The sequence below is a fragment of the Chelonus insularis genome, unplaced genomic scaffold, assembly GCF_013357705.1.
Source record: "Chelonus insularis isolate UGA/USDA-ARS -01 unplaced genomic scaffold, ASM1335770v1 contig_406_pilon, whole genome shotgun sequence".
Lineage (NCBI taxonomy): Eukaryota > Metazoa > Arthropoda > Insecta > Hymenoptera > Braconidae > Chelonus > Chelonus insularis.
In genome coordinates, this window is record NW_023276563.1 from 408049 (window position 1) to 434293 (window position 26245).

At 30.6% G+C, this 26245-nt stretch overlaps 3 protein-coding genes across 6 annotated transcripts; 2 read left to right on the forward strand and 1 right to left on the reverse strand.

Moving 5' to 3' along the window:
• Positions 1–4: 4 nt before the first annotated feature.
• CkIIalpha (casein kinase II subunit alpha) lies at positions 5–3893 on the reverse strand. Of its 4 annotated transcripts, none has more exons than XM_035087281.1 (9): positions 3692–3893; positions 3387–3498; positions 3020–3266; positions 2443–2554; positions 2125–2337; positions 1848–2042; positions 1379–1730; positions 1227–1304; positions 5–894 (listed from the first exon to the last, which is right to left on the reverse strand). In XM_035087281.1, exons 3-9 carry the CDS (start codon positions 3199–3201, stop codon positions 749–751), a joined length of 1278 nt encoding a protein of 425 aa, XP_034943172.1. In that variant the 5' UTR covers positions 3202–3266; positions 3387–3498; positions 3692–3893; the 3' UTR covers positions 5–748. The 4 variants fall into 4 exon arrangements, with proteins under 4 accessions (XP_034943172.1, XP_034943174.1, XP_034943175.1 ...); XM_035087283.1 differs by having other exon boundaries at positions 3020–3287; XM_035087285.1 differs by having other exon boundaries at positions 752–894; positions 1211–1304.
• A 112-nt stretch (positions 3894–4005) lies between these two features.
• Positions 4006–7916, forward strand: LOC118069286 (protein AF-9). The gene is made up of 4 exons (XM_035087280.1): positions 4006–4457; positions 4547–4700; positions 4815–5080; positions 5203–7916. Exons 2-4 carry the CDS (start codon positions 4553–4555, stop codon positions 6982–6984), a joined length of 2196 nt encoding a protein of 731 aa, XP_034943171.1. The 5' UTR covers positions 4006–4457; positions 4547–4552; the 3' UTR covers positions 6985–7916.
• A 2763-nt stretch (positions 7917–10679) lies between these two features.
• LOC118069259 (inactive dipeptidyl peptidase 10) lies at positions 10680–22019 on the forward strand. Its single transcript, XM_035087234.1, has 13 exons — positions 10680–11390; positions 12617–12859; positions 14137–14240; positions 14308–14506; positions 14603–14677; positions 15273–15325; positions 15397–15694; positions 15768–16021; positions 16299–16796; positions 18544–18763; positions 18898–19342; positions 19424–19629; positions 21389–22019. Exons 2-13 carry the CDS (start codon positions 12761–12763, stop codon positions 21488–21490), a joined length of 2553 nt encoding a protein of 850 aa, XP_034943125.1. The 5' UTR covers positions 10680–11390; positions 12617–12760; the 3' UTR covers positions 21491–22019.
• The last annotated feature ends 4226 nt before the right edge of the window (positions 22020–26245 follow it).

The following is a 26245-nucleotide window of genomic DNA, read 5'->3' on the forward strand; positions in this document are numbered from 1 at the left end:
GATGTTTATTTATTAATTGGGAATTTATTGGGAGATATATAATAAAATCTTATATAATTGGTGATGAACTCTTGGCTATAACAAACATTTTATTCCGCGATTTTGTGTCATTTGATATAAGTGGAGGATTCTTTGAATATTAATAAACAAGCTAAATTAAATTTACTAAATTTTCTTTCGTGTATACATGTACAGATAAGAGAGTGAATGTAAATTTTATTTTATACTTATAAATGTATTGGCTGTCTCTTGGTCAGTTTTTCATGCTTTATAACGAACTGTATTATCAATCATGATCGTACAGAAAATAAAAACGGCATTATGATGTAAACATAACAGATACAGGAACATTGCTATCAAATTCGCAAGCTATATGATGATTGATCTTTTGATGGCTTATAAAGTCACCAGTCAGATCATCCAAACAATTATAGACAGTTTTTTTAATTATATGAAATCATTATTATTATTCATTATCATTATAATTATTAATATTTTCCCCTCTCTTTTGTTTAAATGTGTTATATTGTCGAATCAACTAAGTACTTTATAAATTTGTTTATAATCCAGACAGCTATTTTAAAAAATGATCAATGACATATTTCAGTCTTAATGAAAAACATTGTTGCCGTCGAATTGATAAGCCGGAATGCCATTAATTAAAAGTATCTGTTGTCGATGGTATTATTTAATCCATATATGAGTGTAATGAAGATGTTTGGATGTTTTATTTTTTACTCGACTTTGACTAATGTTGAACTTTTGAAAGCTGTGGTATCGGCTGAAGTGAAGCAAGTTCCTCTAAGAGGCCCATGCCTACGGCTACTCCACTCATATTTTCTTGTCCAGTCGATCCAGAAGCTGGCAATGAGTTCATAGTCTCGTTATGGGCACCTAAAACATTTCAATTATCAAGAAAAATATAATTTGAGGTGTTTCAAGCAAAAAAATTTAGATACATAAGAGTATATGGACTTTTGCGTATTAGTTTTAGGCAAATAAATAAAGAAAATAAGAGAATACCTACCGGAAATGATTTGTACAACATCGAATATTTTATTTATTTATTTGTCTAAAACTAGTGCGCAAAGGTCCATATATTTAATGCATCTATATTTTTCTGTTTGACGCGCCTTGATAATTAAAAAAACAATAGATGTATGGGGAAGTTGAATTTTTCGTATGAAAATAAATGATGAGGTGACATTACCTGAGTTGCTACTCACCTACAGGCATCGAGCCTGCCATGGGAGTAGGTGAAGGCGAGACCATTGTAAGTCGAGCTTGGTCTTTAACTATAGGATCTATAAAAATATTTAGTGATAAGACAAATTCTCATCTCATACTTTGATTTCGACTATGCGATCCATCAACTCACAAAAATATGGATGATCCATCGCTTCTCGCGCAGTTAATCTATCATAATGATCATAGCGGAGAAGTTTGTCAAGAAAATCAAGGCTTTCAGGCGATACTAAATGTTGATTTTCTGAATGCACAAAACGTTCCCAACGTTTTCGGGAATGACGGCCCAGAATGTCATTGAATCGAGGATCAAGTTCAATATGATACTTATCGAGGTATTCAAACAATTCTTCTGTGCCTAAAACTTTAGCGATCCTTACCAACTGGTCATAGTTATCATGACCATGAAAAAATGGCTCTTTCCTAAATATCATACTCGCTAACATGCAACCTAGAGACCACATGTCCAAGGAATAGTCATACATCTGCAATAATAAATCAACATAACTAATTAAAAACAATAAATTTTTTGTTACTTAAAAATTCTAATAGCAAGAGGAATGTAGAAATGAAATAAAAGTTATATAATTTTACATACAAACCTGATAATCAACAAGTAATTCTGGTCCTTTAAAATATCGAGAAGCTACACGTACATTGTACTCTTGTCCTGGGTGATAAAATTCTGCTAACCCCCAGTCAATCAAGCGCAACTTACGATTTTCATGATCAATCATAACATTGTGCGGCTTAACATCTCTGTGCATAATGCCCATGCTATGGCAATAATCCAATGCCTAAATAATAATTAAATATAAGAATTAATATCATTAATTCTCAACAATAGAAATCAAGTTTAAAAATAAAAAAAAATTTTACTTTGAGGAGTTCATAAAGGTAATATCTAATGTCATAATCTGTCAACGTCTGATAAAGTTGTTTGAAATCTGTATTGTTGACATATTCAAATATCAATGCAGGTGTCCTCGAAACAGGATCCTTAACGACCGCTTGAAGTGTTATAATATTAGTTCCACCCCTGAGATTTTCCAAGATTTTTATTTCTCTTTTAATTTTCTTCTTTTTCACAGGCTAAAATATAGAGTAGAATAACGTCAATATCTAATTTGGTGTACCCGTTCATTTAAATTTGAACGTTTATTTCTATCATTTTTATCAAGGACAACAATAATTCACCTTTAATATTTTCACAACACATTTCTCATTGTTTGTGATATTGATTGCTTCGAATACTTCGCTGTACTTTCCCCTTCCTAATTTTCTTACTAACTGATAATCGTCTTGTTGTCTATAAATGAAAAAATTGCAATTAATCATACCCTCGGTTGTCATACACTTTGAACAATATAAAAGTTATAGTAAATTGAAAAAAATAATAGAGTCTACGATAATAAATATTAATTATATTCTAATAGAGTTATTGTTCAATAATTTTACATTCAAATTTAAATATTCCAAGTGATTTACAAGCATGATTTGATTGAAATTTATTTTTTTATCCCAAAAATCAATAGATAATTTGAATTTGACATATTGATTTAACATAAACATAATTTATGTTTTATTTTAAAAATATTATTGATCAGCTGCACTTTCTAATGATTGATGACAAAGACGTTGCATCAGTGGGTGAAGGTAAATAGATTATCAAGCTATTAATAAGAATTGTTAGGGGATTGTTGTTTTCATTCACTGATTTTTCTGTAATAGACTGGTTAATGATTGGATGTAAAAAATCTATAGAATAACTTACCCCCAGTCTACTACGTAAGATTCATAGTCCCAATACTCTCTTGTTTGGTGTGAATTGACTTCGGCATAAACACGTGCTCTACTTGGCAATGCCATTCTGTCGTATATGTCGGAACAAATATTATTTGTATCGTTAACACTATTAATCAATGGACTTTCTTTTTGTCGATTTATAGGAAACATACGACGAACATCTACACCAACATAGCCGTTCACCAAACGACTAACATATAGATGCTTTGTCAACCCTGTAACAATCAAGACAATTGCTATTACAGTACATTTATGATGTTATTTTATAATTAAATTGAAAAATAAAAGATTTATTTATACTGAATAATGGAAAAAGAGTTGACTATAATAATTACCGTGAAATTATAACAAAAAGATGGAGATTTTTCGAGATATTTGTTGTTTGGAAATCCTAACCTTAAACTTAGAGTTTAATCTACTCTCTAGAAGAAAATTTATCTTTAAATGCTGAAATAAATATGAAATATTACCAATAAATTGTTAATTATAGATATTATTGATTATTAATGGTACGTTTTTAAAAAAAATAGATTTTTAGCCTTAGCTTCAATTTCCACTACACACCCACATAAGCAGAAAAATCATGCATTAGGAACATGATCATTGCGTAGAGAATGGTCTGATTGTATGAAAGTCTTACCTAAAGCATACCGAACACCAATATTGTAAAATGCCTTGTTGACGAATTGAATTATTGTAAAGAAATACTAAGACAGCGTTTTAGATGATTATGGCGAAACGCACGATCCACGTAACTCGAATATTTTGCGAGGACCCGGCTTCTCAAACGAACATAATCCAAGATGGAAGCCGGGGAACCGCCGCATGTCTTGAAAACTGACCCTATATTTATCTGGAAGTGTCGTGAAGTTGGCCGCTATCAGAAATTAAGACATTCCATTGGCTCTTACCTTCATTGATGAGTTGGTGTCATTGGCTGATTGTAGTAAAGTTTATCTACGCTCCGAAAAGAATAACTTCCATGGGTACAGTAGCCATATCAGTTATCACGTAGCCAACGTTCGTACTATTCATGGAAAAACGATAGTTATTTATATGAAGCTGTAGAGTAATTTTGTCCATTTATTGTTGACATTTGTTATGAATTTATTTTGCACTTGTATACCTTTCAACAGGTGTATAAGCATCTAGAATGTTCTGTGATAATTTGAAAGTTATTTATTGAAAAATTGGTGTTCAAAACAGTTGTCTTTTTTTATGTATTTTTTTACTTCCTAATTGACGGTGTGTATTCACAGAGGATTAAAATATTATTCAAGCCTGAAGACTGGCAATGACGCGTGAACAAACACCAATGAAATCTTTATTTTCATCTATTATCAAATGGTCAACGGAAAATCATCAATCATTGTTGAAAATTAGTTACAATTGTTGATAACTTTTAGGTATTTATTATTTACATTGACATTCAATGTATTTCAAGGAGAATATTCATTAATCTTCTTGATGATCAAACCATTCAATGTATTTTTAGGCAAGAATGGCCCTAGAGAAAGTTAAAATAACCCTGGAATGTGGACATGCATCTATGTTAAGGGTCAGGACTACTCCTGAAGGATATACTCATGATTGGGAATTATATGTTCGCGGAGCTGATAATACAGATATAAGTCATTATGTAGAAAAAGGTAGTTTTTTATTCCCTATCGAATTATAACAAAAACTATCACTATCAATTTTCTTATAGCTGTTTTCTTGTAAATCAATACTTGCATTGCTAACTCATTTATTATTTATTTCAGTTGTCTTTCATCTGCACGAGACATTTCCTAAGCCTAAACGTATTCTAAAAGAACCTCCATATGAGGTAAAAGAGTCAGGTTACGCGGGATTTATGATTCCTATTGATATATGGCTAAAGAATAAAGATGAGCCAAAAAGAATTCAAATTCAATACGATTTGCATTTACAACAAAGAGGCCCAGCTATCAACAATGTTACTCGATATACTGAAGTGTTTACAAGTCCTGGTGATGATTTTCGCAAGAAATTATTAAAAGGTGGAGGTGTAAGTATTCTTATTTTATTGATACTCTAAATTATTATAAAAATTGTAATTTATTTGTGGTGAATGAAATTCAATAAATTGGTAACAATTCATGACAATGAATGAAAAATTGTTCTTTCTAGGTTATAATGTCGAACGTCGATGAAGGGCATGATCGAAGTGAATCTAAATCATTAGTTCCAATGGTAAGTAAACCGAAACTAAGTGGAAGTGAAAGTAAAAAACATCGTACGGAGCCAAAATCATCAAATGATTTCGATGATATATTTGGTGACTCCATAAAAATTGCTAAAGTCTCTCCAGAGAATAAAAAATCCTCTGTGGATAAAACATACCACAAACCTCTACCATATAAATCAGAAAAGACAGAAAAAATGAACAAATCAAAGCACAGTCCTCATAAAGATAGTAAACGCGAAAAAAATGGAGAAGAGAAGAAAGATAAAAAAAATAAAGAAGCTTCTAAAGAGAAGGAAAGGAGTAAAGAGAAAAGTAAGAGGCCACCTAGTCCAGGTAGTAAAAGTAGTTATCAAAGTCCTAGTAGTAAACGACCTTCTTCACCTGTGGCGGTGAAGAAGCAACTTAGTCCTTTAGGCTCTATAAGTACTCCAAAGTCCTCGTCTCCAAAAATTCGCGAAAAAGAGCATAAAAAGGTTGTAAATGATAAAGACAAGGAGAGAGAGAAAGAAAAGTCTAAAGAAAGTATCAAAGGATCATCAGAAGAATTAAAAAATGATAAAAAAAAGAAAAAGCATAAAGATGATAAAAGTACAGAACGAAAAGATAAAATTCGTGATAAGGATCGTGATAAAATAAAAGAAATGAAAAATTTGGAGAAAAAAATTGTTGAAAAGTCTGAAAAACATGAAAAATCTGATAAGAAAAAAGTACAGGAAACCAGTAAATCATCAAAAGACTTGAAAAAATCACCTAGGCCTGTTAAGGAAGGTGATCGCAGTAGTTCTAAATCTAGAAGTGAAAAAATAGAAGTCACAGAAAAGGTTAAGGACGTTAAAAGTGATAAAGATCGGCAGAAGCATAAACATAAAAAAAAGGAAAAGAAGGAGAGGTCGGATGAGAGTAAAGAGAGGGATAAACGTGATAAACGTGATAAGCAGAAAAATAATGTTGAAAAAGGTGGCGGAGGAAGTAGTAATAGTGTGGCCCAATCAAATTCTTTATCGACACATTTGTCTGAAGTTCCTGATCGGGATAGCAGTGATTCAGCGAATTCTGCTGATGAAGAAGAATCAAAGCTTTCGTCGAGAATTAAAATGGAACAAGAGCTAGCGAGGAATCACACTTCAGAAAATCGACCGCCAAGGTCATTATCACCATCAGGGTCAGAGCATGCCAAACGTGAACCAACTGAAAAGATTAAGAAAGAAAAACTGAAGCCCCTGCGAAATGAAGAACGAGAGAGCAGCCGTAAAAGAAAAAAGAGAAGCAGTAGTAAAGGTGATGATGAAATTCCGGTCAAGAGAGAAAAAGATACTGGATTTTCTCCACCTCTTGAACCTGTTTCATCAAGTCAATCACCAGTTACTGTTGAAATGGCAGCAGCATATAATGTTAAGCCTGAATCTGATGAGGTTGAAGCAATTCATCCTAAGCAAGATTTTGAAGCTGAAAGTGAACAGATAGCACCAGATTCCACAAATAGTGTTCTAATTGAATCAGAAAATGATGAACCACCCGTTTTTTCCGAAGACTATGTTTCTCAGTTGAAAGATTTACAACAGAAAATCATGACACTACAAGATAATCAAGAATTACAAAGAGTTGTACAAGTAATAGCAGCTACTGGACAGTATGAAATTACACGGAAAACTTTTGACTTCGATCTGTGTGCTTTAGATCGGAGGACAGTGCAACGTTTGCAGCAATTTTTTTCCGCCTCTTGACAATTGAGTGAATAACTTTTCAGTGAATTGGCTGCACAGTATATATAAATATAAATATTATTATTATTTTATTATGATCATTATTATTTTATTATTATTATATTATTATTAATATAACAATTTTTAGATTGTAAGTAGACCCAATTAAATTATATGAATGTTAATGAATTATTATTGTAAATCACACTACGCCAAACTAAGTAGACTAATGATGCATCACACTCTCATTTCATTAGTGTCATTGCCAAATATTTCATGGTTTTTTATTGTCATGGATATCTCAATAAACAAAATGAATATCGTAGATATTTTTTATACAGTAGCGAAAATATTGATCATTATTATTAATAAAATTCATGACAAAATAAATAAATTAGAGATTTTATTAGTTCAAAGATAAAATATAATAAAAATAGAAATATACAAAATCGCTACTGAAATATAAATCAATTAATAGATGAAGGGAATGTAAATTCCTTGAATTCTAATTCTTTAATTCTCCAAAGGAAAATTATGTTTTTCTTGGTAAACTCTTGACGTAAAAACTAATTAATTGCTGTGAGAAAGATATAATTAGATAAAAAATAATCAATTTGTATAAATTTCGAAAATTATATTTTTTGAATGAATTTTGAGATTTAAGCTGCATAATGTGTATGTATATCTCAACATAAATAATGCGATATTACATAGGAAATTTATTATTTAAGCTATTTTATTGATAGGCAATAAAAATTTATGTGTGATTAATGATTATGATTAATTCTCAAATGAGCTTAAAAAGTGCGCGACATTGGTCAAAAATCTTTTAAGGGAAACGTATTGAAAGGAAAAAAAAAGAGTGAGAAAATTTTTATTATAAAAAAATCTAAAATCTTCTTCAAAAAATAAACATTGTGTGCGTTGAAATAAACATGTGATTGCATTTTAAATGGCTTTCTCTATTCGTATCCTTTATATACATTTTAAAACCACGAATAATTTATTTTATCCTATTGTTTGCATGATGAATCTCAATGATTGCGGAGGGACTGAATTTATTTTATCAAGCTTCGCTACTTTGTAAGTAGAACAAGTCCAACAAGTCAGACATCACTCTCAAACAGCCCTGCAGCACGCAATTGGTTATTATATCCTATGTCCTGTCTCTCTGGTGCTGTAAATTCTTCTTTAGTGTAACAATTAAACCTTCGAAGTGTAGAAACTACACAAGGCTCACCCTTGACCCGTGAAAGCTAGCAAAATTCAAGGGTATGGCATAGTTGCTAAATGTAATCTCAGCCGAATGTCGGATTGTTTTAAAGATATACACACCTAATGTATTTTATCCAAGCTATATTTTGAGAAGGAATTGTTTGCTACGTATAACGATAAAGATCGAAATTGTAGAACAGGTCAGGCGAAAGCATGACGAGAATCTACTTTGCATACATCACGACCGTGAACTTTTCAGACTAATACAAATATTCATTGCTAGGTGAAACATTGCGAGCAATTTCGCGTTTTATGACTGTGCGATGAGAGTTTTGACATAGTTATTTCAAATTTAACATACATGCTATTAATTTTATCACTCATTTTTAAGTATCGTTTTTTTAATCTTATTAACTCGACTTATAAATGTTATTGTTTTCAACTTTTTCTAAATCTAGTAGAAAAGTAAAAGAAAATCATAAAATCTGACACATTCGTCTATTTATTGTCCATTTTTTCTTCCACTTTTATAGATTCGCTAAAGTTTTTAAATGCTAACGTAAATTTTGATTGTATAATTTTTATTATTAAAGTGAACGTTAAAAGAAAACTCAAGAAAGAATATAAAAATTGAGCTGATTTTTTTTATATCTGTCATCTACCGAAACTTTACTTTTTATATCGATTTGATGATTACGTAAATATAAAATTTTATATGGGATGTTTAGAACGAAAAAGTAGATTAGAAAAATGGTTTTAAAAAAAAGAAAGATTTCAAAAACAATGAATATTGTTGGTGAAGAAAAGTTTTAATTTTTAGAAGATTTATAAAAGTTCGAAGATCCTAATATAAATATTAGATGTATAATCCCTGTGAAAGATAAGTTGAACCATTTTTAAATAACCAGAAGAAATGAGAATAGTTGAGAAATTTATATATTAAAAATATGTAAAGAAACTTTTCATTGTTTCTTTTGAACTTTCAGGAGTAAAAGATAACTAAGGCAAACATATTGATGAAATAATTTCAGTAATAAGATAGTTTCCAACTTTCTGACTCTCGTCTACGATAGGAAAGTTAAAAAAAAAATAGCGTAACTATTTTATCGGGTATGGTATGACATAATAATCTAGTTGAAGTTGATTGATCAAGTTCTTAAAAGAATTTACAGATTCTTTGAAGACTTACGAAATAATACTGGTATGCTAGTACTATTTTTATCAAGAAATATTCTGAAAATGATTTAAGAGTCAAACTAGAAATGGAAAAAGTTAATTGTATTTCTAAAAATGTTTAGATAGAATTTCCGATTTTTTTCAATCATAAAAAAGCACTTGAATGAAACAATGGTCGGATAATTGATTATAAAGTTTTACAGTGAAATAAAAAATTTCTGTAGTTAAATCATCGAATTTTATGAGTGGAGTTCAGGGTAAATTGATGATTCAGTAAATTGAAAAGATTAGAGAGGCATACAAGGGCATACTTATAAAATGAAATGTGAAAAATAAAATTAAAACTTAAAAAAATGTAATTTACCATCAATGAAAGTATAATTAAGTTTATTAAATCTTTTGTCCAATTTTTCTATTCTTCAGAATTTCTGTGAATAAAAGAAACTTTGAAATCAATACCATTGCCCTATTTTTCATGCAATTAGTTTACAGAAAAATGCCATAATAAAGCTTAAAAATTACCTCAAAACAATACTACTTATAAATATAAAATTAAAATCAAAAATAATCTGAGATTTTATTAATGTAAAGGCATCCACATGCATATTAATGAAAACGATTTGCATACTGCTCTCATAAAGTTCCTAAACAAGAGATAAAAAAATCAAAGCATGAAAAAATAATTTGGAAAGCATCTCGAAGAAATTTTAGAACAAGATTTTCTGAACAATAAAGAGGTACACTTGAGTGAATATTGGCCACAGGATTTAAATGGTAGGAATGTCTAGGAAAGGTTATAAGAAAGAGAAAAGTTCGTAGGAGGTAAGGAAAAAGAGAAGGTATATAGTAGAGGAGATAGATCGCTTAGTAGCACGAAGCTCGGTGGTCATGTGTATGGCAAGGGAGTAGGAAAGGGGCTAGGGAATTGGGTAAAATAGAAAGAAAAGGAAAGAGAGTCGGCAATAGCCTAAGAGAGGCAGATGCCAAGCCGGAAAAATGTCGAGAGATGGATAAAAGCATGAGCTGTAAACCAAGGGGATGAGGAAAGACAAAAATGGGAAAGAGAGAAGGGGTATACAGCAGTTATGTAGGTGTGTACATAACGTGATAGAAAAGTACGACATTGAGTTGAAGTGAGATAGACGAGTTATTGGGGGTGGCGAAATGAGGGAGTCAGCGTGTAAAAGAGAGAAATATGTGGGAGAGGGCGTGTTGGTAGAGATAGCAAACATAGTAGTGAAGGTTGGAGGGAAGGAGGAGTATCAGCAGCAGCACCAGGAGGCCGAGGCTGCGGCGTACCCTCAGTGTCGGCGCAGTGGCCGGGCCATCGTGTCGTATGTCCGAATCCCGTCATCACGGGATTCGATCGGCTTTTCTTCTTCTATCTAAAACAAGATATAACTTTCAATAATATATCACTGACACTGCAACATACACTTAATTATGTGTGAAATAAAAACATTTGTTAAACTCACCATAATGTCCATTTTGCCCAGTTGAACTCGATACGTTGTATTTCTATCTGTCTAATAAATTTTTTTTATCCTCGCGACGATTCATGTTTCATTTAAGGTGATCCTTTGTACATACTGAGACTTGTGCTGCAGACATTTGTGGTGATGTAGACTCAAAATGTGAGCAGTATTAGGGTATTTATTAGCCCAACCTGTCAGACAGTTTAGTGATATTATTACTATTATCAGATATTGTTAATTATTTAAATAATTATTCATATTCGTATTATTATTGCTTTTATGATGATATTGTTAAAGTGATATTTACCATTAATTAGTAAGAATCCGCTTAATAGTGAGATATTAAAGGTCCTCAAAAGTCAATTAAAAAATAATATCAAGTGAGAAAGTGATAAAAGAAGGATAAGGTCGGACACGCGAGCACGCAGCAAGCGGGTGGATTTGGAAGAAGGAGGAAGTCATGCCGCCCGGGCGAGCTTGCCTCGATTCCCTCAGGATCACTGCGCTCATTCTAAATCCTCGTCATCAACGGCTGATGTTAAATCGTCGTTTTGTCTGAAAGTAAGCATTCTTTCCTCAATCTCTGTTCTCATTTGCTCTATTCTTAATACATCATGTCTATAGTCTTTTTACCTCTATCTCAATGCGTTATGTATGAATACACGTCCCTACGAAACACTGTGTTATGTCTTTTTATGTCACACAGACGCGCGCATTTTCTATCAAAGCTTTTCAAAGGATTTTTGCCACTAACTGAGAATCAGTTTTCATTGCACATTTCGATTACACAAAGAACCTCAAACAAAAATAACAGATCAAATTTAATTAAAAATAAATAAATTCTATCGTATAAACATTTTTATTTGAAAAAAAAATAAATAAAAAAGGCTTACCAAGTAAGCTCTGGTGACTTTGATGATATTGATATTATTTTAGTAAGAAGTAAATGGAAGAAAATTGAGAGCTCATGTCAGAAGCACTTTACCATACCAAATGTTATGTGCACATGGACTTATTCAAATGTATTTAAAGTTGTAGAAAGGCTAGATCCCATATTCTAGACGATTTGAGTATTCACCAGTGATCTACATAGTTTCTCCATCTCCTGTCGAGTGATAACGAACTTGGAACGTGTTATCACGAGGGTTGTGAAATTCGCCGGCTGCATTGTCTCTTTTCTGTCGTCAGTGGTATTATTTATTCAATGTAGATAACTCACTTCCATTTGCTTTCTCTCACAATAAAGTCAAGTTATTAAAAAAGAAAATGAAGATTTCTAACATTTTAATTCATTTCTCATTCTATTATTGTTTTTTCATCTCTCCAGTCCCTCCATCTAAAACATAAAAACTTACTTAAAGTTATTTTAATTAACTATTACATGAATTTAAATTTAAATCTGATCAACATCGGTTATTATTATTATATATTACGGAGGCTATCAGTATCTAAGTTTGACAGCAGCATCGTAAACTCGCACCTGTTGTGGTTCGTAGCATCCAACGATTTATGATCTGTCGCTTTTATGCAGTCTATGCATAGGCATTATAGGTTGACAGAGGTGGGAAATACGACGGTTATTCCTGTGTAGGTATGCAAAGTTCTATTTTAGTTTTAGAGAGACGTCGTCTGATGATTCAGGTTCTAACTTTATCACTTAAATTTTTACTCTTTCTCAAGTACCTAGAAAATGCGAGTCGCCACAAACCTGAAAAACATGAAAAGAAAACTTTAGTTGCTTCTTTATACTTCCTTATTTAAAAGTTTGTAATACAATTAATTTATAGGAAAAAAGAAGAGAGTTAAGTCTGCAAGTTGGGTTTTGACAAGAACGAGAGGTATTTTAAGTGAGAAACTGGGAACCTGGAGGCCAACACACGTGGAGAAGCTGCTTGGAGTGGCTGTAGTAGAGGGTGGTGGAGAAACCCGATATGAACGCCAGCGTAAATATCGAAAGAAACTCCTGGCGGCTGCCTCCTGACGAGACCGTCCAGGTTGGCGATCCGAGGGTTAAATCAGAGGTCAAAGAGGTAATTTAATCATTTCAATTATGTTTACTCTTCAATTCAGCTACTTTAGATGGATTATTTTGATTTATGAGTTTGTTTGAATTAATTAGTGTGGTATTTTATTTGGTCGGATTGTTAATACTTTGTTGGGAATTTATTTTAATCAATAATGGAAACGTCTTTGCTTTTGTAATCTTCTCTAAACGAAACAGCAATTGATGTATTTTGGCAGCATACCAGGATTAAGATTAGTTTTAAAAAACTTTTTGATGTTCTTTTTGATACGTTCTACATTTTTAGACGTCATAAGTTGTTGCTATTATTATTATTACCATCACAATAACAATTACTATTATTGTTGTTGGAATTATTTTTATTATATTTTGATTGAAGTTGGCTTTATTAATAACATGGGTTGTTTGATTGAAAAGAAATATTCTGAAGCTTTGCCAGTTATTTTCAATTAATACATTGAAATTCGGGAAAATATTTATTACAGTCTGATATTTAAGTGATAAGATGCTTGATAAGAAAGAGCTTCAGATAAAAAGTGAAATTTTATTGGAAACTTATCAATATTAAATCATGCCTCTGATTCCGTGAATTTTTTTGCTTTTCCCGAGAGTGTTATTAAATTTAGCTATTTTAAATCAAGCTTTTTTTTTTGAGAATAAAATTCTATCAAATAAGAATTCCTGTTAGGATGAAAGTATTTCAGTAATGATGACTTTGCTTCACGAACGTTCACTAATGGAAAATGATATTAAACGTTGGAAAAAATTCCGTATTTTTATGATGAAAAAATATTAATAAAGAGCCATGACATATCAAGATTAGTAGTTATTTTTATTCTCCAATGGATCGTTTTTCTGTGTAATGAATTCAAGGGATTTATATAATGTATCTTTAAATGTTCAATAAAATAATAGATTTTAACATTCTCTTGGAGAAACTCATTTACATTCATTATTTAAATAATATTGATAGTCAAGTACTTTATCTCATTTGCTAATTAAGTAACAGGCTAAAATTTCAATTCAATTAGTTATAAATTGGCTGAACTACTTCAGCCAAAAAAAATTTTAATTGAAAAGAGCACATTAAAGAAAAAGTTGTGAAAAAAGGAAGAATGTCATGTCATGTGAAAAAAAAAAATTAAATTGAGTTTAATGAAATTTTTTAGGCTAAAATTAACATACCATGCACCGTAGGCATGAGTTAATAATGAAGTTCTTTGTTATGTTTAATAATGAAATAGTTATTAAAGTTAACAGCAAGTTGTGAATTAATTAAACTAGGACTTGTATGGAGATAGCGGCAATAACTGGAGAAGTATAATATTTTCATTGCTGGTTATTGGGTTCGTAATTGCTGGGATTGTGACTGCTATTTATCTTCTTGGGTAAGGAAGCTAATTAATGGCTATTAATTATTGGGACATTAATAATTCCATTTATTGAATAATGTAGATATGTCGATGAGCTTTTGTATTGGAGTGGTAGACGTCTTACATTGGAAGAGTGCCTTCGAGAGGACCTCTCACCTCATCGGTTGCCACCCGCTTGGGTAACTCATGACAAATTTGTTTATCAAGCTGACGATGGTTCATTAGCACTTCTTGACACATCAAATAACTCTGTTTCATTACTTGTATCTAATCATACACTTGTAAGCAATTTTTCTTCATTCATTTTTTAATGAAACAATTACTTATTTTAGAGAAGAAAATGAAAATAAATTAACCACTGGGATGCTTTATTACAGAGACAATTGAATGTGCAAGGCTATCAATGTAGTTATAATCTACGTTATGTGCTTTTTAAGCACGATGTTAAACCAGTAAGTAGATTTATTCATTGTAGAACAATTGATGAGTAATTTTTACTTTTCGTTGAATTCGAACAATTTAATTGAAAAAAAGTGTGAATCGTATTCAACAATATACAAGGCTTTCAAATAAATTTCACGAATGGTTAATTACGATGAATTGAACGAAAAAAATTGCAAATCATTGATAGAATTAATTGTATTATTTTATGAGGGGAATCAATATACTACACAGTTGGGGAAATTTTTGGGACAAATTTTTATACCTCATTTATGATGAATGAGTCTGTAAATGATTTTTTTTTTTTTTCATATTAAACTCATTAAAGTTAAATAACATTCCTTTCTAAGGGATAATATTTACTCGAGTTTGATAATACCAAATTTCTGCTTATTCATTTTTTCACGTTGCTGAAATAATTTTGAATGACAACTATTTAACCTAATAAAAAAAAATAGTCTGTGTACTTAGAAAACATTAAAAGTCTGTATATATGAAACAATAGCAATTGAAAGTTAGAAATAATTTTTATTATCTGACCCGAATATTTTGGACAATAAAAAAAGCTTTATCACGTTTGTAAAAACAATCAATTTTTTATGACAGGTATTTCGACACACTTTCACTGCTCTCTACACGGTTTATGACGTCACAAATGAGTAAGTACTTCTATTAATTGTTTATTAGATCCCCAAGAGATATATGAGATTAAAACAAATGATTTTTAAAGCCATCATACTCCTCTTCGTCTTCACGCCTCTTCACGAGTCCAGCCAACTCGTTTGCAATATACTGCATGGTTGGGCAACACTACTTCACTATTGATGATATCCGATAACAATATATTCTTAAGAATGTCGCCATCGGCGCCAGAAGACAAGAGACTGACTGACACTGGAGTGCCTGGAATTATTTACAATGGAGTCCCTGATTGGTTGTATCAAGAAGAAGTACTTCCGAAACCTGAGGCTTTGTGGCCAAGCCCCGACGGCAAACAACTACTTTATGCGAGCTTTAATGACACGAAAGTAGGTTTAACACCCTTATAAACTTGTTTGTTAGTTTACTTAAACTGTCGTTCGTTTCTTATTATGCTTGCAGGTCACGTCTTTTGAATTTCCTTGGTTTGGTAATCCATTGGGTCAGGATGGCCCAAGCTCAAGTCCAGTAGGTGTTTCTAGGAAAGCATCATTTCCACCACTCAAATCCGTGAGATATCCTATTCCCGGATCACCGAATCCTGAAGTAGAATTGTGGGTGATAGATTTCACCAACATTAGTGATGCTACTAACGAATCTTTGGGTATAAACTTTGAGAGAGTTCAAGTCAGACCACCGCTTATACTTGATGGCCAGTAAGTCAACTGAAATTTAATACAATATACTCAGTTATTAGTAGCTTTTCTATATTAATCTGTCTAGATGCTAACAATAAATCAATTTATCTTTATCTATTTCTGATTTAATAGGTATTAATTAGTGTAGTTGAAAATTTTATTTCTCGATGTAGACTTATAAAAATAGCGATGAATAGAGAATGTTTTGATTTCATTAAATAAATTCAATAAGAAAGTATCAGTTACTAAATAAAGTTACAATCAATAATCCATTGTTGTTCGACTTTTTTTTCAGGGATTATTACTTAATCTCAGCTGGGTGGGTGGGTGAAAGCTCGGATCAAATTAGTGTAGTATGGATGACAAGATCACAAAATTTATCGGTAGTTTCCGCTTGTCGTGCACCCAAATGGGAATGCGAGGAAACTCATTCAGAACGTGCTCCTGAAGGACAGTGGTTGGATGCACAGCCACATCCAGTGTTTGCACCAGATGGTGATAGTTTTCTTTTGCTGGCTGCTGTGCAGGAAGGTGGACAGGAACATTTCACTCATATCAAGCATGTTACTCTCACACAACAAAGGATTGCCGTGTTGTCACATGGCCGATATGAAGTCATAGAGATACTCGCCTGGGACTCAAGAGCACATTTAGTTTATTACCTTGGTACCAGAGAGCGAAAACCAGGACAGAAACATTTGTATGTGGTTAGAGATCCTACGACAGATGATCCTCGACGACTGGAACCGTTATGTATCACTTGTGATTTGGGTGATGTACTTTGGAGTAGTCGGTAAGTGGTATTAAAAACTTGAGTTATGAACTATAACTTAAAAAACAATTGTGCTTTTGAATAATTGACCAGACGGTGCTCCGGGTGATTAGAAGTTTTATTTGAAAAAGTGAATTGTCAATATTTTTTTAACCCAGTTATATCAGTAGCAAGTTCCGTATGAATCTTTACTAGAAATTACATCAATTGAAACACAAAAAAGCACGATAACTTTCGAATGATATCAATTTCCAGGCATGTTCTAGCTTAAATAATAGTATATTAGCATTTTTATTGGAGTCAAAATGATGAACTTAGTATGGTCAGTCGTGAAGAATTGATAAAACTCGAAGTCGTTAGCCAAGAAAACTATTTATCTATTTTTATATATTGTACTCAATTTTATAAAATTGAATTTCTATAGAGATGATTTAGAAAAGAAATGCATAATAAAGGATTGGAATCAATAAACGGAAATGAAAAAGTATTCATACAAATCTCTGTATTAACATATTGAATACTTTATTTTTTTCAATATAATTTTACAATTTTTTTATTATGTCCAATCAAGAATTATTTAATGTTACATTTTGAATAAATTTTCTTGAAAGCATTTATAAAATTAAATTTATAATCTGTTCAAAGGTAAATTATGGTTAAAATCATGTTGTTTTGATTATCAATATTTCATCTTTATTAATTGGCTTGCATTATTAGCTCATAAAGATTAAAATAACAATAAAATTAATCTATTATTAAACGTAAACAATAGGTATTAATTTACGATCGTTCGATAAAAATAACAATATTGCTAATCTTTTAATTTGCTATAAAAATAACATTTGCATATGTTACAATCATAAATTGTTGTGTAAAACTGTTGATGGGCTAAATTTAATTCATAAATAAGCGTACTAAACTAAAAGAAGTATTCGAAAATAGAGAAGTTTTCAACATGGCTCAAGTGTTTTATTCACAAGTTATAAATTTGTTTATATGCATTCGAAATTTTGGCAATGTTATCCACAACTGCCCAAAGATAATAAATCTCGAGTTTCGAAAGAAAAAAATCCCAAAGATTAAAAGAATTACTGTCAGATCTACAACAATAAATTCTCAGTTTCAAATTTATATTGTTACATTCAAAGTTACACATGATTTCGTATAGAAAACATTTTTCATATTTAATCATTTTCTATCTATATTATTTTGATCATATTTTATCTTATAGATAGATAGATAGAAAATGTTGGAGTAATCTGAACCGAAAGTCAAAAATTGTTCGGAGTTAGGTCAGTTTATCTCCAATCTCGACATGCCTTTTAAGTTTAATAATGGTTGAGAAAAGCAAGGCCTATAAATTTGTTCTATATTTAAAAACATTATATATGGTTTAGATAACTGATTGTCGGTTGTAAATTATAGTTTTGTGACACTAGAAATGATTTTGTGAAAAAGCAGAATCAAAAAAGCATTGGAATGATTTAATAGCTAGAATTTTTTAATTCTTATAGTTTTTCGTGCTATACCGACAGTATTTCATTCCAGTTTCAACACGATACAGAGGGGAAATTCACAATTTCCGAGTAAATCTGACAACATGTATTTATTACGAAATTCACGAGTATTTGTGTTTTTTATTTAATGTAGACAAACTCAATAAAATAAACGTTTATATGGTGGATAATTTACTTTATGATTGTAACGATCTTTATTGAATGTGTTTAATTAATTGCTCAGTAATGAAATTATGTGTTCTACTCGGCAGGTTTTATTACACCAATTGTACTCACTTTGGAGCTTCGGTTAGTGTTTCTACTGAGACTAGGCAAGGTTATTACATACTCTATTGTGAAGGGCCCGGGTTGCCACTTGCTGGAGTTCACTCAGTCACAACTCATAAGATGGTTCGAGTTCTCTACGACACTAGAATCCAACATGCTGACAGATTAGCTCAATTAGCTCTACCAACTCGGAAAAGTTTTGAGGTAAAATCGATTCCCAATAAAAAAGAAAAAAATGATAACAAGTAATAGGGGAAGAAACGACAAGCCACAAAAGGAAAAAGAGGGAAAGAAGGGAAAACGATTAGGGGAAGACTGAATGAACTTTTGTTTTGTAGGTACCTTTACCGCAAGGGTGGAGAGCACAAGTCCAACTTCAACTGCCGCCATCCTGGCGTGAAGAATTGCGAGATGCAGCATTTCCAGTTCTCGTTGAAGTAAACGGTCGACCTGGTAGCGGAGCAGTCACCGATAAATTTCAAATTGATTGGGGAACATACATGTCCAGTCACAATGACGTAGTATATGTGAGGCTGGATGTGCGTGGAGCAAGAGGACAAGGGAAGCGTGCACTTTTTCATAGGATTGGTGGAGTAGAAGTGCAGGATCAATTGACCGTGCTGCAGTACCTATTGGATACTCTGAAGTATCTAGATGAATCGAGGGTTGGTGTTTGGGGATGGGGATATGGCGGATACGTCACTGCCATGGTATTAGGCAGCCAACAGAATGTTTTCAAATGCGGCATTGCAGTCAACCCCATCGCAGACTGGTTGTACTACAGTGAGTCGATAATATTAATCTTTTTTAATCCTAAAAGCTGTGTCTTTTCGACTGGAATAATAGACTCAATCAATTGAATAGATTCAGCATTCACGGAACGAGTATTGGGAGCACCAATCGAGAATTACAAGGGATATGTTGAGGCAGATTTAACTCAACGCGCAAGATTAGTCCCAAGTCATAGCCTCTACCTTGTTCATGGTCTAGCTGACCTTACAGCGCCTTATACACACGGTATAGCCTTCGCTAAAGCTCTGTCCGAAGCTGGAGTTATCTTTAGGTATCAGGTAAGAAATATTTCATTTTTTAAATTATCAACTCGAGACTAAGCTGTAAAAAAACCAATAACGAAGTACTGTTTGACGTCACTCTACAAAATATTCCATAGATTAATAATTTGATTTAAATTTATTCGCTGCTGAAGCTCTTCTTGGATATCTAGTTCTGAGTTTCATTTTTAAATTGCAATATTATTTATCATTTCTTCAAACCGATGCTCACTAAGACAAATTGAAAGTATTATTCAGTAATTATTAGCTGTCGTTTTGTGAATTTTTCTTTCGTTCTGTTCAAGTGATTTATTTCTTTCCTTCTGTATTATTTATTGATGAACTTACTGACTATAAATCACTTGGCTGAATGATCAAACTTTTGCACATATTTGTAGTAATATATTGATATAAGCTTTTCCCTGAATAAGTTTTCTTCTTAGAATAATATGTAAGCATTTTTATAATCCATTATTAATAAAATTTTATCATCACCGTCATCAACTAATTCTTGTTCTACTCAATAAAACTTTCCCTATTAATATTTGCTACAAGTTTTATCCCCTTTGAATTTTTTTGATGACGTATTATTCGAATCATTATCTCCAAATTGTTTTGATAATTATATCCTAGTCGTTTAAATATTAAAAGTGAACTTATTAAATAATTCAAGCAAAAAATTTAAGTTTGTCATACTTTATGTAAAAAATTCAAGCAAAAAATTGTCTGCATTGGATTTTTTTTTGCTTATCAACCATTTCTTTAATATCTTCGTGACTATTTTTCTCAATAACTTGGAAAACTAAGCATAATTTATACAGCTTTTGTAGAAATGAATTTGTTTGTCACACACTTTTACTTCTGAAGATTTTAATTTGATCCAACTGGTACATTTCTCTTCTTTGATTAATTTATTTCAATTCTATCTCAGCGTCATTAATAATATCTTTTTTATATTCCATATAAATCTGTTGCATTGATATTAAATCACTGAACTAAGTTCGTTAGTATAAGTGGATTATTTCATAGAAATTAATCAATGTTATCAATCAGTCGTTTACACTCGTTAATAACTCACCTGAAATGTGCAATATTTTATGGATTCCAAACAAGTTTATTAAATTCCAATGATAATTTGTTGCATCAAATAATATTTTGCCAAGTTAAATGATGTGTTTGTTTGGCACGAATACATCTCATCTATATTGAAAAAACTTTCTTGAAAAAGTTACTAAACAGTTGGAGGTAACGTGACTCTATCTTTACTATTATATATGAAGAAAAATTACCATAATACTTTGATCATCTATACCTGATGTTACAAGCTTCATAAAATATTATATAGTCAATTTTTGATCAGTCTCATACTTTAATAGAGCTTTTGTATATATAAAATCAATCTTAAGAATTACAAGAAAAATTATTAATATCATTATTTTAATTATAAAATTTTTCTAATTAACAAAAACTATTAATTACAATGAATAAAGTTTTCAACTCTACCAAGAAAATTAGTGATGAAAACAATGTTTTTCAGAGTTACTTCTATTAAGAGAGATAAATAATAATAACAATAATATTAAACAATTTTCTGCTCCAAGAATTCAGTGAATTTTTTCAATGTAAAAGTATTTTTAAGCTTATAAAATAAATCTGGACTATTTTTTTAAAATTCACAAATTTTATTCAACCTACATAATTTGGATATTTGAATATGTATGATGAGTCAATAATTAATATTAATTCATGGTTTTAAGTCAAACAAATATTATTGCAGAGCTATGCGGATGAGGATCATGCTCTAGCGGGTGTGATCGAGCACGCTTATCGTTCCATGGAGGACTTCTTCGCTGAGTGTCTCTCCTTGGATGCCTCCTAGTGCCTCAAGACGATTTCTTGCTCGTCATTAATACTGCGTCTTCTGCTTATAACCGAAATAAGTCGGTCGTAATTTATCGTGTATGTATCGAAGCGTGAAATAACATGAGAGTAGAGAGTGAGTGAATGAGTGAAAATATTCAAAAATGTGAATGTTATATTGATGAAAATCAATTCTCATTGTTATTTGAGAATTTACATTACCTAAACATTTCAGATGATTGTATTAATACGTTATCGGGATTCCCTAGGATGTATAGATTGCTCAAATGACTGATTTAATTATACGTGCAAAAGTGAAAGAGTAGACAATTTAAAATAATTAAAAACAAAAAGGCAGATTAATAAATAAATCTTATTGAGCACTGCGATGATAATTAATTAAGTTTTACACGATAAGATGAAAAAAGTAAAAATTGAAATAAAAAAGATATTAAATAAAAATAATTCATAAAAAAAAGTTAATGAAAAAATATCGCGTTTGTATTAGCAATATCTTTATATAATAATGCAATGTATTATTAATTATAAGTCTGCAAAAAGTTAGTATTATTATTAATACAAATGTTAAGAGTTTGGCTAATAATTATTCGTTAAGATTCAGAACTGTAAGAGAAGATTGTAGAAATAATTCCTGTTTAATTTCAATTTATATTTATATGTTTTTATTATTATGGGGAAACGTAATTTTTTATCAGTCATTTTCTCATGTTCTTACAAAAATATTGAAAAGAGCTAAAAAAAATTATTATTAAATAGATTATTATTTTTTTTTAAATTATTTATTGGTTGAAAGTGATAGTTTGTAATAATAAAAAATGATAATAATTGATGGGAAAAGTAAATAAGTATCAGAAGAATGTCATAATATCAAATTTAATGGTATGGTAAATGTAATTCTAGTGACGATTGGATTATTAAGTAATGAGGAAAAAATATTAGACGCCTCGTTGATTAAAAAATTATTTCTTCCGGCAAAATCCCGTCCCCAATGTGTTATAACATGGTAACAATAAATGTTGTGTAGCCTGCGGCGCCTAATATTTATAGAGTTGATGAAAAAAGGAGGAGGAAAAAACTAGAGGAGGATATTTATGTACATAATGACTCCTCCAGTTATTGAGAATCTTTGTAAATAAATGAATTTTTCAATCGTCATTAACTTGGCAGAATGTTTAACTGATTACGTTAATGTCGAATAATGATTAAATAATTAATAATAGTGATAAATAATTAATGATTAATTTAATGATAAAAAATATGATGAACGAGCTTCGAGGCTGATTAATTAACAAAAATTTTGTAAAATATATTCCCAGCAGCTCGCGCAAATATTTATATGGCTGTTCTGGATAAGCCAATAATTATAACGGGTTGGCTATATAGAGGATATTTTTATAAATTCGGGATTCCTCGATTTTCTTATAAGAACATTGAAAACTTTCATGTTATAAATGCAATTATAATGGTTGATCTCTTTTTATAACTTAATCTAAAGGGCTATAATAATATTTTATTGTTGAATATTTTTAATTAGAGTTCTTAATTGAATTTATTGCAGTTGTTCTTATATTCATTAACCCTCAATATTTATTTTTTTAATGTCAAACGATGTACGTCTCTTATATGATCTTCTATTACATTTTTCTGCCATTTTTTTTTTTTATAATCAACTACTAATTACAAGTCTTTGAAGTAAATTTATTTCTAGTATATCTAGTAGAGTTAATATAAGTCAATTTGTATTTACATTTAATTATAGTATATTTTGATGACACCATTTTTTTATATTCATGACGTGTAAAAAAAGTATTTGAATATAAGTTATATATAGAAAATTAATTGTGTAATCAAAATGTATTATAATTTTAACGAATTAATTAACATAAAATTTGTGAGCTTAATCTAACCACAAGGTCTGTAGTAGTTGGTTTTTAATGAGAAACTCGTTTGAGACGTAGATCGATCATTGAGGGTTGATAATTATATAAAAATAAGGTCCGTGCTATTGTGAAATACTATAGGCCTAACTTATATTAACTCAAAGATTTAGTGAAATATTTTTAATCTGTTATGCCAATGATAATATAATCTCTTAAAGTGAAATATAATACGTACAGGGATAGAGCAGTGGTGATGTTATTACGAAGATGTTATTTACAAAATTATTATTAATAATTAATAATTAATATATGTATTTTTTCCATGCTCTACCCTTTGTAATACTCGATCTCACCTTTGCACCCGACAAATCACGTAGCTATAAAAAATCTAGTTACGCTTCAGTCAATTGTGATTAATAAAATGCATACCAGTAATGGTTATTATCATTATGTATGAGAGTATCATTTTATTTTTCAGTAACAATTGAATTATTATTTAAAAACAAATGAAGGGATCCTGCACGAGCTGCATAAAATGTTGTAAATAAATAAATTTGCCCCAATTGTTATTGAAAGTAAAACGGGGTGAAAAGAAAATCAAAAGTTGTGAGTCATGAATGAAATGATGATTACTATTTAATAATATTATTATTATTATTATTATATAAATGAATTAATAATTAACAATCAATATACAGTATAATATAATATTATCTATATTCATAAATATTATATATAAACAGACACACGGATAAGAAAAGCTGCCAATTAATTAGCAAAGTGCATCCTCCTGACGGAGCCCACATCTTATCATCATAATCTATCGAACATTCATGTCAAAGTCAGTGTAAAAATGCTTCCTGGATTAACAAACTACTCAAATTACTGAATAGTGTAAATTAAAACTTGAAGAGTCATCTTTTTTACTGGATCTACTTGATATAATGTTGACCTAATAACGTCTTTCTTCTTCCTTATGCTGATGATGATGATGATCCTGGTTGAAGGTTGATCATCCAAGTTTCAAGTAAATGGTAAGTCGTAATTCCACGCGATTGCTTTTATATCTTGCTATATCATTTAATCGTATATATTCCTCTTGCTATTGACTATCACTCTTTTCTCACAACTATTAAAACTAAGTGCTTCTTCATACCGGAGTCAATTGCATAGCTTTAAATGATCACGTGACACCATGTTACATTTCATTACTATACTCAGAGTATTCGCATGACAAATTACTCATATTAAATAAGGCAAAGATCTATTTAGATAGGAAATTAATATATTTATCAATATGAAATAATATCAGACTTTTTTTTCATTCAATATATTGCTTTGAAGAAATTAATTGTAAATATTGATTTCTTGAATAAATCTTTGAGAAAATATTTTACAGATGTTTATTCATAATCCTAAAGTTTGCAGGTTTGATAACAACACTTGGAAAACATTGCATTTTCATCTGAAATTTTTCAATGGTTATGGATAAATATTTATTTTGTTTGAATTGTTTGCTATTTAAATAAAACTGGTAAATATTTATACTAACTACTTTTTACTTTTCAAGTGAAATAGTAAATTAGATTGAAAATGTTTTTCTCAACTTTACAAGTGAAATTTTTTTACTGCTACAAGTTGTTTTTATTGCTACTGCTATAATATTTTTTTTTCATTTTAAAATTACAAACTTCAACATGTTAATATCGTGGTAACTAGTAAATTATGAAGTGAAATTATTTACATTAGAATAAATTAATAGAAAAATGAATTGAATTTATATTGATCACTACTAATCGCTGAACAAATTTAAAATATCATTCGTAACCATATTTATTTCCTTTAGAAAGGAAGGAATGTTACTATTCAATGTTGATTAAAAAACTTGCAGTAAAAATAGATTGCAAACTTTAGGTCCTCATTGATTTTAATTGTATTAGAAAAAATAGAATATAATGAAAGAATGCTTTCTATTTACATTTATAAATAATTTCTTTATTGTAAAATTATTTCTCGAACTGAACTAGATATTTACCACACACTCACTTTGTAATCCCCGTATAAAGAAATTTTATTTTCAAAAAATTCGCGGAATGTTCGCCAGTGAGATTATGGGGAACGTTTAGAGAACGAAATTTTTTTTTTTTTGAAAATTTTTATACAATGAAATTAATTAAATAATGATATATTGGCGAGAAACTGTAAGATATAAAAATGCCCATAACTTCTATGCTAATGATGCTATGGGGTTGATCGAGGACTCAAATGAAAGATCTTGACGAGAGGAAAAAATTCGATATGATTAAAATCATAATTGTTGCGAAATTTATGCTAAAAATAAAGAAAGTTCCCGTTTTACCCCATTTTAGGGGTGAAAAAATTAATTTTCTTTATGTTTGACCAGATTCCGCATTTCTACGCATCAAGACGAAGAGAATGAGTGGTCGAACTTGAAAATCGGACAACTTTGATTTTTCGACCCAAAAAAATGGCAAGTGGTACCCCTTTCCATTTTTTTTGGCCAAAAAATAAAGGTACTCCGATTTTGATGATTGAGGGCTCATTCTCTTCGTCTTGGTGCGTAGAAATGCGGAATCGGGGCACCGGTCAAGAAAATTCACTTTAACACCCTTAAAAACGGGTTACACTAAATACAAATTATGGATTATCATCCCCTTGACTTTAAACCCTTATAACTCGTGAACGGATAGTCCAATAACTGATTTCAGGGACGTTTTGAAAAGCTGAAAATCTAAGCTAAACATACATATCCGTAAAAAATGTTAAAAAAATTTCTTTCACCCTTAAAATTGCTAAAATGTAAAAAAAAATCACATTTTTTTAGGAAGTTGCAAACTATTTCGGCCATTTTA

Coding starts and splice junctions, on each gene's coding strand:
- CkIIalpha (XM_035087284.1), bottom strand. CDS start 3,201: ATGTTTCCTATAAATCGACAAAAAGAAAGTCCATTGATTAATAGTGTT. Junction 1,305..1,378: donor GATGGATCATCCATATTTTT/GTGAGTTGATGG, acceptor ATATTTTTATAG/ATCCTATAGTTAAAGACCAA. Junction 895..1,226: donor GGCAGGCTCGATGCCTGTAG/GTGAGTAGCAAC, acceptor GAAATGTTTTAG/GTGCCCATAACGAGACTATG.
- LOC118069286 (XM_035087280.1), top strand. CDS start 4,553: ATGGCCCTAGAGAAAGTTAAAATAACCCTGGAATGTGGACATGCATCT. Junction 4,701..4,814: donor AAGTCATTATGTAGAAAAAG/GTAGTTTTTTAT, acceptor TATTTATTTCAG/TTGTCTTTCATCTGCACGAG. Junction 5,081..5,202: donor AATTATTAAAAGGTGGAGGT/GTAAGTATTCTT, acceptor TGTTCTTTCTAG/GTTATAATGTCGAACGTCGA.
- LOC118069259 (XM_035087234.1), top strand. CDS start 12,761: ATGAACGCCAGCGTAAATATCGAAAGAAACTCCTGGCGGCTGCCTCCT. Junction 14,241..14,307: donor ACTGCTATTTATCTTCTTGG/GTAAGGAAGCTA, acceptor TGAATAATGTAG/ATATGTCGATGAGCTTTTGT. Junction 19,343..19,423: donor CGCAGACTGGTTGTACTACA/GTGAGTCGATAA, acceptor TCAATTGAATAG/ATTCAGCATTCACGGAACGA.